The sequence below is a fragment of the Leiobunum rupestre genome, chromosome 6, assembly GCF_980474605.1.
Source record: "Leiobunum rupestre chromosome 6, qqLeiRupe1.1.hap1, whole genome shotgun sequence".
NCBI classification, from domain to species: domain Eukaryota; kingdom Metazoa; phylum Arthropoda; class Arachnida; order Opiliones; family Sclerosomatidae; genus Leiobunum; species Leiobunum rupestre.
In genome coordinates this window covers 53554738-53572240 of record NC_143389.1, presented here as the reverse complement: position 1 = coordinate 53572240, position 17503 = coordinate 53554738, and the positions used below count along the sequence as shown (strand labels likewise).

The 17503-nt window shown below is 37.0% G+C and overlaps 2 protein-coding genes across 2 annotated transcripts; one reads left to right on the top strand and one right to left on the bottom strand.

The window, feature by feature from the left end:
- The first annotated feature begins 6086 nt into the window (after window positions 1–6086).
- Window positions 6087–7700, top strand: rswl (tRNA methyltransferase roswell). The gene is made up of 4 exons (XM_090177866.1): window positions 6087–7123; window positions 7187–7286; window positions 7350–7556; window positions 7618–7700. Exons 1-4 carry the CDS (start codon window positions 6172–6174, stop codon window positions 7652–7654), a joined length of 1296 nt encoding a protein of 431 aa, XP_090033992.1. The 5' UTR covers window positions 6087–6171; the 3' UTR covers window positions 7655–7700.
- Ns1 (Nucleostemin 1) lies at window positions 7675–10429 on the bottom strand. Its single transcript, XM_090177865.1, has 9 exons — window positions 10274–10429; window positions 10140–10192; window positions 9820–10074; window positions 9401–9490; window positions 9103–9339; window positions 8464–9035; window positions 8138–8408; window positions 7885–8077; window positions 7675–7812 (listed from the first exon to the last, which is right to left on the bottom strand). The coding sequence occupies exons 1-9, from the start codon at window positions 10287–10289 to the stop codon at window positions 7706–7708; spliced, it is 1794 nt and encodes a 597-aa protein (XP_090033991.1). The 5' UTR covers window positions 10290–10429; the 3' UTR covers window positions 7675–7705.
- Between the last annotated feature and the right edge of the window lie 7074 nt (window positions 10430–17503).

Sequence of the window (17503 nt, the reverse complement as noted above, 5' to 3'; positions counted from 1 at the left end):
AGTGATCGGTGATGTGGTTCTTAGCTGCAGACTTTCTAATGTCGTTGAGTTGGTCTCTCAATCTATCAGCGAGCTACCTCTGAGTCTCACCAAATGTAAAGAATATCGCAGACCTTGCAACGGAGAGCGTAGATTAGATTGGCAGTCATGCAGCTGAAAGACCCTTTGATGGTGAAATAACGCTTAGCACCACGGACGGTAAGGTCAGATGACGCAAACGCGCGACTGATGCACCGGGGTCGACTGCATTCTTTAGTACCCTCATTAGTCGCGTGAGAATCTTGGCCTGAGACGAGGAGAGGCCAGGGCCTCATTCCGGGAGACAGCGGATATCCCGTTGAGGGCCTACTGCAAAACACTATCAGAGTTCTAAACCCCTTGCCGAAAGTCCCGCATCTCGGCAGCCATTTTATTAAAGTCGTCATCTGTAGAGGAAAACTTTACGTAATCGGAGAAACTGGGAATAAGGAATAGTATTAGTGGTGTGCCGAGGATGGGAAGAAGTTGGCAAAAGATCAGATCGTTAATCAGTTGGCTTGCGATACAACGTGCACACTAACAAAAGGGCATATTAACACTTTTAAAGGTGTGATTTAACTCTTAATAAAGGGCGTATTAACACTTTTAAAGGTGTGCTTTAACTCTTAATAAAGGGCGTATTAACACTTTTAAAGGTGTGATTTATCTCTTTAAAATGGCTTATTAAAATTTTTAAAGGTATGATTTAACTCTTAATAAAGGGCGTATTAACACTTTTAAAGGTGTGATTTATCTCTTTAAAATGGCTTATTAAAATTTTTAAAGGTATGATTTAACTCTAACAAAAGGGCGTATTAACACTTTTAATGGTATGATTTAACTCTAACAAAATGGCGTATTAACACTTTTAAAGGTATGATTTAACTCTAACAAAATGGCGTATTAACACTTTTAAAGGTGTGATTTCACTCTTAATAAAGGGCGTATTAACGCTTAAAAGGTGTGATTTCACTCTTAATAAAGGGCGTATTAACACTTTTAAAGGTATGATTTAACTCTAACAAAAGGGCGTATTAACACTTTTAAAGGTGTGATTTCACTCTTAATAAAGGGCGTATTAACACTTTTAAAGGTGTGATTTCACTCTTAATAAAGGGCGTATTAACGCTTAAAAGATGCGTCATAACTGATTAAAAGTGCGTTTACATGTTATTGGATTTATTGTTTCACGAACTGTGGAGAGTGCTTAAAACCGGTTTAATTGTTTGGTTAAGGTGTTGAATCTGGGTTGGACTTATCAAATTGAGTGGAAATGGTGTTAGAACGGTGTGAAAGTAATCCCAATTTCTTGGAATGTTTATCTTATTTAAACATTTGTATAGTGTTGTCACACTCTTTTTACACCTTTAAAAAGTGTTAAAACGGTGTGAACGAGGTGTAACACTTTCTTAACACCTTTTAAACACCCCTATTTCTAAAGGCCTTTTCACACGAGCCACCTTTTTGACCCAACTAGATGAGTAAACTTGAGTTAAGTCAACTAGTTCGTTCGTGTGAATAAAAGTTCGATGAGTTGATCCACTAAAAAAGTACACAAGAAAAAATGGATCACTGATCCATTTTTGCTGACTCAGTATTTTGATATGAAAAGTAGGCTCGTGTGAAAAGGTCTTTAGAGTGTAGGTTCCTAGACTCTTCGTCAAGCTCTATTTGATAATAGGCATCCTTGAGATCAAATTTCGTAAAATTTTGACCGCCGTTGAGGTTGGAGAAGAGCTAATTAATTTTCGGTAGAGGTAGCTTTATTTGCGGTTAGAATGAAACTTCCGCAAATTCTGACTGCGTTGTTTGGCTTGAGTGTGAAGACAATCGGTGCAGCCCATTATGACGTTGCAACTTATAATTCCTTCGGATTGAAGTCGGTCTAGTTCGGTGTTGACTTTTTCTCGATATGCAAATGGTATCGAGTTCGGTTTGTAAAAGTGAGGTTTTAAGTCGCCTTGTTTATGCAGGTGAACTTGAATTCCCTTGATTTTTCCTAAGCCAGGTGAAAACAACTTACTGTGTCTCGTTAGGATTTCATGGATAAGGACATCGGTAGTGACGAAAGTAGTCCAATGTAGACAATTTTGTCTTGAAGCCAGAGTGAAGGCTTCGATACAGTTTCGACCGCACAAGCTTGTACCGGGATGAGAGACAATTAAAAGTGGAAGAGACTTGCTTACGTTCTTGTATGCGTTGACTATATACTAAACCTGTGTAAGATTGAAGTGTCGTTGTGGCTGGTAGTAAATCTGGCAGATTGGTTCTCTCCCCAAGCTTCTAATATATCTCTACGGACATGACTGAGTAGGCAGCTCCTGAATCGTGTTCCATCGTAGCTTTCTCGCCATTGATTTGAAACTCGTACAGGTATGGTTTCAGCGATGGATATAGCTTCGCAAGTTGAAATAATGCGTATGCATTATATTCATTCTTCTTACTGTCTTGTTGAGTGAAGCTTTCAGACTGGTTCGACGCTTGGTCTAAGTCGTGTAGCTTGTTGTACTTCGACTTTTCGAAATTTTTATCGTTCTTGTTTCTTTTGTCGCGTTCCGCAGACAGGCATACACGAGCCAAATGACCCTTCTTTTGACAGTAGGACCAATGGGTACTTTTGTGTTCGCATTTGTCAGCTCGGTGATCAGTCTTTCCACATCTGTAGCACTGATTTCTAGAATGAGAAAAGTTTTTATTAGAGTTTTTCTTTTTTAATTTCCGCTTGCATTTTCTCTGCGTCGCCCATTTTATTTGTATGCAAGTGCATTAATCTGTTCGGGTTCAGTTGTCAAAGGCTTGTCTTTCAGGGTCGAAAGATTTTTGGCCGTGGATTCCATATTTATGGCAATGTCTATGGCATTCTGTAGCTTTAGATTTTTCGCTGGCTCTAGAAGAAATCGTCCTGGTTCTTTTTCGATTCCAGCCACTAAACGGTCTGGTAGCATCGTGTCAATTGCAGAATCGGGCCAATCGACGTAGTTCAGCAATTAATGATGCAACTGATTCTCCATAAGCTCGCTTCCGGTTTCCGAAATTTCAGCGTTCGGTGATTTCAGATGGTGCAGGATCAAAGTGATTGTTGAGTAGGGTAACTAGCTCGTCATATTGTTTATCAGCAGGTTTCGCCGGGCTTACTAAACTTCTAAGGCAGGCGTAAGTCTTCGGTCCAACTAGCGTCAGGATCGTTGCGACCTTCACGTTTTCTACAGTGATTTTGTTCGCTTTAAGGTAAAGCTCCATTCTCTCTGCGTATAAGGTCCATGTTTCTCTCGATTCGTCAAACTGTTGAAAGTTCTAATAGTAGGCATGTTGACTTTGGTAATGAAGATATTAGTAATTGCGGAAGTCATCAGCAGGAACTGTTAATTGCGGAAGTCGTCAGCGGGGACTGGTAATTGCGGAAGTCGTCAGCAGGAAATGGTAATTTCGGAAGTCGTCAGCAGGAACTGGTAATTGTAGAAGTCGTCAGCAGGGACTGGTAATTGTGGAAGTCGTCAGCAGGGACTGGTAATTGTGGAAGTCGTCAGCAGGGACTGGTAATTGTAGAAGTCGTCAGTTGGGACTGGTAATTGCGGAAGTCGTCAGCAGGAAATGGTAATTGTGGAAGTCGTCAGCAGGAAATGGTAATTGCGGAAGTACACAACACTACAACTTAAAGCCTAGCTGCGTTCTCTTTGTGTTTGTTGCTCCTAGCTGTTTATATAGTTCTTGGTAAAATAATGGAAATGTTTTACCTTTTCGGCAGCAACAAGCGTTCCCCATGGCGTTCCCTTTTAACCAGGTAGCTTTTTTGACATATTAAGGCTTGGCAAAAACACGACGTTCTGTTTGCAGGTGAAAAGTTTACATTATTTCCACAAGCACTATATAAACAAAATCTTGAGGGTCTTGGCTCTCGGAAATCTTAGTTCTTGGTGATTTTCTGGGAGGATGATTTATTTAAGCGCCTATTGAGCAAATTTTTTCTGAGTTCCTGCAGGAAGTGGGTAAACGCTATTCGCCCCCTTTGGTTCACCATTGAAACCTAGATAGGTAGCGGCTATATTTTTCTTTATAAATAATGATACTTGCATTTTAGTACAATTTTTGCATTGTTTGCTTATATTTTGATAAGTTTATTTAAAGGGAATATAACCTCTGGTATTTCTGTCGCCCTCCGAGGGTTCCAATATTGTCCGCTGCCTCCCATGGCTTTTCACACCTGCGGCGCTGATAATCGCTGATTGTGAAGGGAATAAAGGAAATTGATGGTGTCTTCCTAAAGAACGTGTTGGAGGTTCTATTCCCTTTAAGAAGAAACGTTGTTATGACTTTTTAATTTAAAATTTCCAAATTAAGCTTATATTTAAAGGGGCTCCAAAGTTCGGTGGCAAAATGTGTGTTAAGTCAGTAAAATGCGAAATTTACGGTTGACTCTGCCCGCCTCTGCCAAGGCCGAGTGAGGGGTTAGGGCAAAGGTTGGGGGGAATGAAAAGTATGCTCAATTTTCTTTTTTTTTTGCCACCGAACTTTTGTGAACATGTGCAAAAAATTATATAAGCAGACAAAATATAGTGTTTTTGTAAATGATAAAGTTTACAGTCAGTGAAGAATTTGTCCCGCGAAACCCCGATTTCTGAAGCTCTAATTGTATCTCTAGTTATATATTCCCAACTCAATGGTCCCAACGCATGAGGCCAAAGATAATATAACTACGTACCCTAGATTCGAAATCTCGGCATTTCGCGATAGCCCGTTTTCTCGTGAGGCTTATTTCGCGCCGGAAGTCGGAAAAATCGGGCTCCATAGCAGGGTGAGAAATAAGGAATTTCAATAGATAACCAAAAATTATATTACTCACCTTTAGTTTTCTTTCGTTTAGAAACATTTTTAGAGCTACAGGAATGATCCATTATTGTTTTAAAACAATATTACGCAAAAATATCTGGTATCTTGAAAACCGCAAGTCAAAAACCACGGCGCAATTTTCACTAAAACTTTTTAACTAGATGTCGGTAGCCCTGCCAGCAGCGGCTCTATGGAGGCAGTTTTTTCCGACTTCCGCCGGGAACTCAGTAAGAGCCTGCATTACGTGCAAGGAGCTTGATTTCCAATCTAGGGTACGTAGTTATATTCATTGGGTTGGGAATAAATAGAGGTAGAACTAAATTTGGCTGGCGCGGGACCGATTTCTTTCAATAAGGAAACTTTATCAATTTTATCGTTCTACCGTGGTGGCATCTGTCTCTGATGGTGGCCACTATTTTTGAGCTAATCTGACGCGAAATTGAAATGTATGATTTCTCGTAACAAACAAACCTTTGAAAATGTTTAAAAATAATTTTAATCTGTCAACACGATCCTTTTTAACACAAGTTACGGTGAGTTAGCTAATAATTATTTATTTTTAGCCATATAACTTTACCAAATATAGATGGCGCTACCACCTAATTATAACGATGAATTTCGTACAGTCTTCCCAGAACAGGTCCCGCGTAACCATGGCAACCGAAATTGTAATTGTAATTCTAGCAGTATTATTCCCAATTCAATGGTTATATTATCTTTGATGAGGCCAAAACTAATATTCGCACGCTTTGGGACGAAAAGAGTACACCTTTAACCCCATACTACCAACTTCTTCCATACAATAACAGCCAAACTGTATTTTGAAGCTGCTCGCTATTTCCTAAAAATTACTCCAAAACTAGCGAATAGTTTTCGCGTATAATAGCTGAAAACTATGCGTGAGTTCTGAACCGTTCAACCAGTCCCCACTATTCGGGAAAAAAATTCTAGAACTACCCAAATGCAAACTATTCGCAGACAAGAACCTCTTGTTGAACCGTTCGGAACCGTTCTAAATGGTACCTGCTCAAGAGCAAGTACTGGTCGGAACTCAAGGTTGAAATCTCTAAAATTCGTCTGCACATCGGGCTGCGTACCTCAAATCGTACGAATCACAACTATTCGTACAAAAGTTCTGAACTATCCAGAACTTTTGCGTGACGTTACAGCTCAGAACTCACGAATAGTTTTCAGCTAGTGTTTTTCCGCTTTTGGGTTGATTCGTCTGCTACTCCCAGACTGGACTTGTCAGTGAAGGTTTTTCACGTGGTTCTGAGCGGCACCCTTTTAAGTTTCTAAAAAGTTGTATAATAAACAATTTAAATTATGTATTTAAGTAAACCGATGCTTTTATGTACGTTATTTAAATGTTCAGCAATATTAAACCAACGTGTAGTTAATATTTTGAATGTTCAGAAAGGGAAACAACTATCCAAGTTAAATAACATCTCCCTCTCCAAGGCATCATATTCATTACGACGACCGTTGACAACCGATTCTTCCCGTGTTTTAGAATCTGAAGAACATCCTAAAGAAATCGAATTGACACCTCTTCCCCCTGAGTTTGAGGAATTGGCTAACAATGACCCAGAAATTGGCAAACAAATTCGTGTGATCCTTATGGAACATGAAATGCACAAATTGACTGATAGGCGAATGCCCTCAGCCTTAACTGTTAAAAATATGCAAGAGCTTCTACAGACAAAAAGCTATATGGCGAGAAAAAAATTTTTGAACTTCCTCTTCTTGAAGGAAATATTACCCATAGTTGATAAAGAAAAGAAAGAAAAACGGCGGTTAAAAAAATTGCAGGAGAAGGAGCAACTTTGGGAACAAGAAAAGGATCATATGCGTTATGGCATGAATAATAACACTTTTTTAGTTTATATCCGCGAGAAAAGCATGAATCGGTTTTACAACTACCGTCAAGCGTACGCCTTGATGTTTGGTCAACCCTTAGTTTTTGATTTTGGCTTTGAAAACTGCATGAACAGAAGGGAGACTATGAATATGGTCAAACAAATGGCACTTGCCTTTCACGAAAATAAAACTCACAATGACCCGTACAACTTATACTTCACGAATGTTAGTCTTAAGGGCCCTTTATATTCACAACTGGAGTTATCAATGCCGCAACTTCCAAACGATGACAATAACATGATTTCTGTTACTGAAGAAAGTTACCTTGATTTGTTTCCCAAAGAAAAATTGGTGTACCTTTCACCTGATGCTGAACAAACGTTGGAAAAATATGACCATAATGCCATTTACATAATAGGTAATATTGGAAATTAGATCATTGTTAAATTAGAAAATTAATAGTATTTCTCTCATAAAATAGGTGGAATTGTCGATAAAAGCGAAGAAATACCTTTAACAATGGCTAAAGCTAAACGGGAAGGTATAAAAATGGCAAAACTACCCCTTCGTAACTATTTGTTGTAAGATAGAAAAGATAATAGTGATGGTAATATGTAGGAGATTGAAAAGTTATTTTTTCATAGGTGGGGCAGTGGTAGCAAAAAATGTTTAACGTTAAACCAAACGTTAAAAATTATGTTGGATATGAAATATACAAATGATTGGAAAAAGTCATTAGACGCTGTTCCTAGCAGAAAGTTAAAAAAGGTAGAAGATGTGCAGAACTTAGAGGCAGCAAAACACGAAAGATTACGAAAGACTGTGGAACGGTTAGAGAGAAGAGATAAAAAGTAATTTGAGGTATATTACAGGAATAAAAGTAAAATTTTACAATTTTTTTTATCATTTTAGGAGTGTAACTTCAGAATTTAAGAAGAAATGGTTATGATTTTATTTTGTAGATTTAACAATACCCAATAAATAATATCCCAAAACTATTTTATTTTGTTTGGAAATCTACATCGAAACTGTAACTATCATCTTTTTCAGAACTTTTCAAAGTCATAGATGACATAAGTGCATCAGATAATTTATCAGCTTTTTTCTCTTTAAAAAATAAAAACATTTTTAAATTGATGGAAATAGGAAAAACTACTAGTTAGTTACTAAGGAATTTACCGTTCTTAATTCGTCGCTTTTTCATCTTCTTGAACTCAATTTTCATGGCCTTGTTAACTTTTTCACCCATTTCCAATGATTTTTGGGGAGGCAGATTTTGTAATACGCGCTGTCCCTTAAGCTTCTTCTTAGCTACTTCTGAATCTGGGGGATCAATTTTCTTTTGCTTCAATGGAAACTCTACAACTGTGTTCTACAAACCAAATTTGAAACAAATGAAAAATGAATAATATTTTTTTTTAAAATTCAGTACATTTTCTTGCGTTTCCATTAATTCAGATTCCACTTCACTTTCCGCTTCTTCCTCTATCATTTCTTCAACTTTGGCCTCTGATAAACCAGCAGACTCTACTAAAATAGCGTCACTTGGAAGCACTATTGACAAAGTCTTCAATTCTTCTTCTTGTTCTTTATATAAAGCCTCAATATCAAACTCTTCGGACATTGTCTGAACAATTTGAGATTCTATGGCGCCTTCTTTTTCATTAACTTCAGGTGGTTGGGTATAATATTTAATTTTCCCCCTGTAAAAATAAATTTTTCATTTCTATTCTATACGTTATTAAACATAAAACATACATATTCCAATCCTGAACTAATTTCTTAGCTGCGGCTCTTACGTCAGGAACGCCTCCTTTCTTGAGTTTACCCATTCTATTGGCTAGGAGTTTCAAAAACTCCTGCGGTCCATGGAAAGTTGGCAAACGATAATAGAGCATAATTTGCTCCTTATTGGCTCTCTGCAATATTGTTTCAGCCGGTGCAAGGGGATCACTCAATTGTTCAATTCTTGAGGCATTCTTTAAAGCAATTGCAGTTTCTTCAGCTGAGCCAGCTCCCGCAGAAGCGGCAGCCAATACCACACCCGGACTATCCAGGAGTTTTATGTGTTTATCAAGGTGAATTTCTTGCATGACCTTGGTTAATCCAGGTGTAGATCCTACATTACATTTCTTGCTTCTTTTTAAACTGTTGATTAGACTGCTTTTACCAACATTTGGAAAACCAACGACACCAACTGTAATTGTCTTTCTAATGTCACCACTTCTAGAATAGCTTCCTAATACTTTCATTAATGATTCGGCTCCCAAGCAGCGACTAGATTGTAATAAATCTGGGATGTTACTGAGCGTTGAAACCCTACTTCGAGACTAAAAATTTTTAAAACCATTTAAATATATAGTTAAAATTTTTTAGTAAAATTTTCTCAAAATTTACCAAGTTTTCTTGTTGGTTTTGAGTTGATGCTTTGAAAGGAATTGTGGGAAAATAACCTTTCAAATATTTGACCCATTCTAACAGATTGTCTCTGGGTACTAAATCTATCTTATTTAAAATCAAAATAAGCTTTTTGTCCGGTGAATTAGCAATGGCTCTTTCAACAGTCGGGCATCGTGTACCCATAGGATCCCGGGCATCCAAAACTTGTAAGATGACGTCGGAAGCGTCAACAACCTAGAAAGTTAAAACTTAAGATTAATTCCAATCAAAATTACAATTTGTATTGAGAACCAACCTTTTGAAATTCTTTATAATAAGCAACTTGGTTTATTCCTTTTCCTTTTAAAGGTTTGAATTCATTTTTTAATTGATTTTTTTCATTTTCCTATATTAAGCAACACTTTTCAATGAAAAGAACTAAAAAAAATATACTAAGAATGTATTTAGTTCAACTTTGGGAGAATGACACTGTTCAGACGATTGTTAGCTTTACACCAATCCCTCACGTGCTCGAAGAGTAAGCTCCTTCCCCACTATAAAAACCAAACCAGGCCGGTATCTCAATGGTTTCCTAACATTTAAGTTTTCCGAAGTGCATGCTGGTGACATTTTTCCTTCCCCTCTTGCGCCAGGGAAAATTCGACTATGATGCTTATGGATCATCTCAACATAGTCATTCTCCCTAAGTATAAATACATACAGTCTTGCTTGTACCTTCATCTCAAATTCTTTTGCTCTCTTTTGAGCATCTTTTTGAAGATCAGTTAAATTTCTATTTTGCATTTTAGTTTTGTGGCGGTCTTGTTTCTGCTTTTCTTTAAGTTCTTCTTTTTGCTTCCTAATCACAGCAGCTTCTTGCAGAACTTCATTTTTAAAAGGAGCACTGTTAGGTACACCAGGATCTTTCGGTTTACGTTTAACAGGATTCTTTCTGGCTTGTTTTTTAACTTTACGATGGTGTTCCCTAATCTGAAACCAAGTTATAAATTGCAACGCACAATCGTGTTAATTGAATAAATTTCATGCTAACTGACTTTTTTCTCAATTTTGTACTTCTTTTTCACTGATACCCTTTTACTTTGCTTTTCTATGGGGGGGGAAAAATGTATAAGCCAAGGCTTACAAAATAAATAAAAGTTTGTTGTAAAACGTCTAATGACACTCTTACTGCTAAATTTCGGCATCTTGATTAGTTAAATGGACAATAAACCTTTGACCACAAAGTAGACTATTTTTTGGTTTCACAGATTCAAATAAACTATTTAATTACACCGTTACGCTGCTTACCCATAACTATTACACCATGTGGTTGAACAGACACGTGCATAAAGATGAGAAAATCACGGATAGATAATAGATGGCGGCCTGCAAACAAAAGTGTTTCATAAATCCGGGATATTTAAATCAAACTAACAACCATAGATATAAATTATGAAATAGTAATATATATAATTATAGGAAAAAACTCAGCTTTGCTAATGAAAAACAGGCTATATACGTAAGTTCTCTCCCCACTGGTTTAAGGGGTTTTCCCTCGATATCTTCGGTTTCCCCTTCCATAAAAACTTGTAAAGGTTAACGGTAATAGCATATGTAACATAATTACTCATAGTTAGGCTACTAGCTCTATTTCTTCACTAACGGTTTGTTTCACAGATATTTCGTCTTCCGTACCCTACGTAATATTTGACGTCATATTTGATGCCGATAATGCCATCGCCCAATTAGCTCTACGTCTGATCAAAGATAATTTAAACTTGTATCCTTGATTCGAAATCACTCTCTCGCGCGTTGCCGATAGCGTTTACCCACTTCCCGCTGAAACTCAGAAAAAATTCGCTCCATGGTTTGCGCCTTACCGCAACCGCGATGGGGCCCGATTTTTCTGAGGTCACGTGCCGGAAAAGGGTAAACGCTTCGTAACAAAACCGTCAATGGGAAAGCTCTCAGTATTCGAATCTAGGGTACGAGTTTAAATTATCTTTGGTCTGATAAACCGACGGCCATTATTTTAGTAAACAAACCGGTTTGAATAACCAAGGCTTAGGAGCTAAAATGAACTACAATATAGGGTCAAGTTCTGTTAATGTAATTAATTTGCAAATTAATGAAGTTCTCGGAGACTCACGTTCTAAAATAAATTTGCATTGTCAAATAAAAGAAACAGGTTTATTGGAAAAATAGTTGAAATTCAGGTTTATAGCTTTGCTGGCGCATCTACAATGTTGGAGTCTTTTTAGATTCTTTTGAGCCTAGGCCTAACTCTTCTAGGCTTGATGTGGATTTTAATAACGCTGGTGGAATCAATAGCTGAAAACTATTCGTGAGTTCTGAACCGTTAAGAGAACGGCCTAGGACTGAGCTGTGATGTCACGAAAAAGTTCTGGATAGTTCAGAACTTTTGTACGAATAGTTGTGATTCGAATTAGCAGACTTGTAAATAGTGTATATTTTTAAGAGAGTCCACTGGACCCGGACCCCTCCGCCGATCTATTTTTTCGACGAGTCCAGGACTCTTTCCTCTTTCTTCGCCCCCCCCCCTCGTTTAAATTTATAAGTTCTTTAATATCGTTTATTCCCATTCGACCGAAATCCCATTCGACCGAAAGAATTTTAAAATGTAGCCCAATTGGCGGGGTGATTTGGTATTTTATTTATAAGGTATGTACTATCGAAGATCCATGTTTAGGTTAGGTTAGGTTAGGTTAGGTTGGAGTTGGTTAAGTTTACTATTTCAGTTTTGGTTCAGTTACGTTTCGTGACTAGGTGAAGATAAACATAGCAAAAGCCAATTTATATAGCAGCGTTCGGTCGAATGGGACACATAAAAACCGCCTTCGGTCGAATGGGATTTCGGTCAAATGGGACTAAAGTCTTTAATATCTCTTTATTCCTCCATATTATATTCGAAAATAAATGGCACCTAACCAGGCAAAGCCTATAAAAAATTTTATTGTAATTATAGAAGAAACAGTCAGTAATTGAACTACAGCATCAAAGTTTACATATTGTCATATATAATCGTGATCGGGTAAATTAAAATGCTCGTAAATATTATCACAATTAATTTAACCATTAAAGTCTTCATTCCAAACCCATAGAGCTTAAATTTTTGTTTTCTACCTTTATTCATTTTAATAAAGCAAATTTTTTTTCTTCAATGGCACTGTATTATTACTGTGCCTAATGGAATACAGAGCAAGACTATTAATTATGGACTAATAATTTCCATAGTTCGTTAATCTTAGACTAACGAAGTATGGAAATTATTCCCCACACGGGCCACACCTGTTTAAGTTGAAAGAGATTTTTCCCTGGTAGGCCCAAGTTTTCCAAATTTTTCATTGGTCATTGTAAATTTCTATAGGCCTCACAGATAAGTAGATAGGGGAGCTCTAGCTCCGTGGAGTCCGTGGGGAGTCCGAATAATATTCGGAGAGCTGAAATAGTGGCGGTCAGTATACACAAGGGCCCCCACTCAAATCTTCACATTATTTATAGGAAAAATAGGATTATATTTCTAAAAATATAGGACTTTATAGGACTATTTTTTCAAATTATAGGATTTTATAGGACTAAATATGCTATTTCTTTTACTAACTTTATGCATTTAAAAAACAAAATCTATATTTAGTGAAATATATCTTTGATTTTCACTTGAGAAATAGAAACTATTGAATCATTTCATCACAAAAATATACTAGTAGCTAACCATTTTAACAATAACAAAACTATAGACTAGAGTGACTTTGTAGAGGAATTTATGCTATAGCTACATCTAGCAATTTAACAGAGTGGCGGGATTTGAAATGGGCAAAATATCAAAATTATAGGATTTTATAGGACTTTTTAGGGATTTTGCTAAAAACATAGGATGTTATAGGACATTTTTGAAAATATAGGATTTTATAGGAATTATAGGACCTATGGGGGCCCTGTATACACTATACAAATGCCTCAAAGAGAAAAAAAATTCAACTTTTTATTTAATTCTCGAAATTTTTCCTCTTTTTACACAGCTAACAATATAATTTGAGCGAGTCCCGTGGACTCTTTACCCCCTTCTAAAGACATTTTTTTAGGAGTCCAGTGATTTTTTTCAGGGGTTTTTGACGCGTGGACTGCCGCTATTTACAAGTCTGCGAATTAGGATCGTACGATTTGACATCCGTAGCCCGATGTGCAGACGAATTTTAGAGATTTCAACCTTGAGTTCCGGCCAGTACTTGGTCTTGAGCAGGTACCATTTAGAACGGCTCCGAACGATCAACAAGAGGTTCATGTCTGCGAATAGTTTGCATTTGGGTAGTTCTAGAATTTTTTTGCCGAATAGTGCGCATGGCGACTGGTTGAACGGTTCAGAACTCACGAATAGTTTTCAGCTATTGAATTGGGAATAATACTGCTAGAATTACAATTAGGATTTCGGTTGCCATGGATACGCGGGACCTGTTCTGGGAAGACTGTACGAAATTCATCTTTATAATTAGACGGTAGCGCCATCTATATTTTGTAAAGTTATATGGCTAAAAATAAATAATTATTAGCTAACTCACCGTAACTTGTGATAAAAAGGATCGTGTTGACAGAATTAAATAATTTTTAAACATTTTCAAAGGTTTGTTTGTTACGAGAAATCATACATTTCAATTTCGCGTCAAATTCAATTGCCATATAGTGGCCACCACCAGAGACAGATGCCGCCACGGTAGAACGATAAAGTTGATAAAGGTTCCTTATTGAAAGAAATTGGTCCCGCGCCAGCCAGATTTAGTTTATTTAGTTATTCCCAACTCAATGGGTGGAATATCCCACTTCGACGACTTGTTCCATTTTCGGAAAGCGATCACTTATTGGTCATTTTCCCCAACCTTTTATTTTTAAAAATTACTCATTATTTAAAGGGGCTCCAAAGCTCGGTGGCAAAAAAAAAGAAAATTGAGCATGCTTTTCACCCCCCCCCCCCCCTCACTCGGCCTTGGCAGAGGCGGGCAGAGTCAACCGTAAATTTCGCACTTTACTGACGTTACTGATCTCGAGACGGCCGTGACCGAGGTCAATCTGCCAGAATTCTGAAACTTGGGAAAGATAATATTGACGGTGCGGTGGAGTACCCGACGAAACAGAAATAAGCTATGGTCGTAACTACAACGTAAAACTGCTTTTAAACTTTAATAACATTACGGGAATAATTCTCTAACGCACTAAAAACCTTGTTTATTATTATTAATAAGCAAAAAAAAATACAGAATTATCTAAAAATACGAGGAAAAACATAAATTACGGTTTTAACAGGCGTTACTCATTAAACGTTGGATGGCATAATCTTCGATCCAGGTTTCAATTTTGAGCGCCTTTTGAAGGTTAATAGTAAACCCGGGCTACCAACCAAAAAAAAAAAAGAACTAGAGAGATTAGAGCTTTTGTAACTTTGGCGATGTATAAAATATGTTTGCTCAATTTAATAACTATTTCTTGTATGCTCTTATTTCACGTCTCGCTCGCTCCGCTCAAGTCTGTGTCAAAATACCCTTTGGGGTTTTGTGACGTCCTAGTTTACTAGAAGATACCGCAAAAATGTCTAAATACACTATCGAAAATTGTTGTGTTATTTATAAATAATTTTATCTCTTGGGAGAATTTTTAGGCCGTTTCTAGATCAATTTGGGGCCCCTTATAGGGTGATTTTGGGGCCCCCTCAAAATGTGAAGGTAGGCAGTGGCCTGCCTGGCCTACCCCCTAGCGCCCCCACTGTCTCCAAGGACATATGACTCATCATAGACAGTATATACCCTGCGGTCTCATCCATAAATAGAAATGAGACTAGAACCACGATCGGATTGGGGGAAATGTACCAGCTAGATGGCCGCCATTAGAGTGGAATTCCACATATACGCGCCATCTAATAAAAATAATTTAAACTAAATATGATCGCGTGGCATAACGTCTTATGCAACGTCGTCTGGTTTGTTTGTGTTTTTCAACCGGTTTTCGACATTGTTGAGTTGTAAAAAAGACAGATTTATTATTTCAACGACAATATAGAAGTTATTTAAACAAATATGAAATTCATTACGTTCACAAGAATCTACATTACCGTAAATTACAGTTTTATAAAAGTTTTAAATTTACTGACCTTGAAATAAAATAGGCTTAGAAAACTTGTGTATAATTGCTTTCCCTTTCATTCCCAGGTTTTTGTCTCTTGAAAAATAATTCTTATAATATTACATACTTATGAAATGAGCATTTTATTTCCGAAATCGGTTATTACGAAGCAAAAAAAATGAAATTTTTTGCCATTTTTAATTATCCGAGGTTATGCTTATAGACGCAAAAAACGCAAACACAAAAGTAACCGTCACTGCGCACAACGTGATGCGCAGTAGCTAACCGGCTTCAAAATTTCCTCCGTAACCATGGCGACAATGTTTAACTCGCTTGTCAGATGGCGCTGATCAAGGTTAGTAAATTTTAGGCTATAAAAGGTTGCCTCGATACTCTGTGGTTGCTAAGGGCTAAGGTTGGTAACTTCGTTGCTAACGAACATCGTGATGTCACTGAGATGAGATCCTATTGAAAATCAATGGGATCTCATCTGGGTGACGTCAGCAACAGACGAATTTTGGAGGCAATCCAAAAATTCTTTCAAACCGTTTCTCGATCGAGACCCCGTTGGGCGCGGATAGCCCGATTCCACTCTAATGGCAGCCTTCTAGCTTGCCCGTTTCCCTTGGGATTGGCTCAAAGCGCATTGGTTCTAGTCTCATTTCTATTTCTATGGTCTCATCCCCTAACTTCACTGAGTGGAGTAACTCAAGGGAGTTATGATGCACATGGTGTGAGGGCCTTCGCTGCCATATACACCAATAAAGTCTTTCTTATTTTTGAAAAAAAAAATCAGAGCCTACTAAACAAGTTACCAAGCCAAAATATACCTCTCCTCGTAAGAGTTTGCCTGTGACCTGTGATATTTTTTATTTTCAATACGGCGACATGGAAGTCAATGGCTCAGCGGTAAACACGCCGCCTACTTAAACCATGTCCTCTGCTCTAATCCCGGCCAAGACTGTATTTTATATTATAGTAATTAATTTTAAATTTAATTTAATTTATAAATATGAAAAATATTATAGAATAAGTTGACGTTAATATGTTTATTGAAGGAAAACGGATTTTCGCCAAAGCTGTTTTTCTAAATATCGTTGTAGCGTAACAGTTTTATTGGTGGCAGCATAAGTAACATAATACCCCTAAGTATGACATCAGGAAAATGTTCTACTACATCCTTTCTTCACAGTGACATCAAATTTTTTTCGAAATAGCGCCACTCGGTAGCGGCGGCATGAACTAATCTAACCCAACTTCCGGGAACGTGATTCCCGCGGTTTTGAAAACAGTCATTTTTAGGCTTAAGGCGTATTTAGCCGCACTAATTTCGTTTTCGCCACGGAAACTTTAACAACGGAAGAAATTAAAGAAATTTTATGTATTTTCCCCAACAATATTAAATCTTTATATCGGGCAAATGGTATTATATTAGAAATTCACCAACAACTCGAAATTTTGTGGATCACTAGTGTAGTATATTCAGAAGATCAATCTCATTGTTGTTTATCAATATTATGCACCAAATACTGCAGACGTTAAAAAACCTTCAGTTTGTTACGTTTTTAATGTAAAAAATTATCCGTAAAACGTTTTGATCAAGTAATTTATATTTCTGTATTATCCGATTAATTTTTTTATAAATTTGTAAAATTAATCGGAAAAACGTCGTTTTTTTCTATAAAAAGCTCAAATTTTACGAATAATACATGTCTTTCAATCATTTTCCGAAATATTAACCGGTAAATTTCTTTGTTTACATTTTTTCCCGAAAAAAATAAATTTAAACATGGATTTTAAACCTCTACTGGTTTTGTCCGCTGTGATCAAAATAAAAATGAATTGATGAATTAAAATGTAAGAATTAACCTTTTTCAAACTTCAGGAATAACTTTTACAATTGCTAAATACGCAATAATTTTTTTTCAGTTCAAACTTTGAAAATGACCTTAATAATATTTAGTATTTAGGTATAATTTTCCGATAGAGTTAGGCCTAATAAGCCGACTACCACAACGGCCATTTTATTTCTTACATTTCGTACCTGATAATATTTTGTAGCGCTATATGATTGGCTAAATTTGAACTCTGACTCCTTTTCGATGACCAATAAAAAAATCAAATCCCAAAGAGTATTAAGCTTCCGGGTTACAGATTTGCTAGTCGTTTTTCTGATTTATCGTTGGTGAAGAAAGGATGTAGTAATAAAAAATGCATGAGCAAGGCTACAAGTGTCATACTTAGGGGTCTTATGTTACTTATGGTGGCAGCCATAGCGCACCGAAAGCAC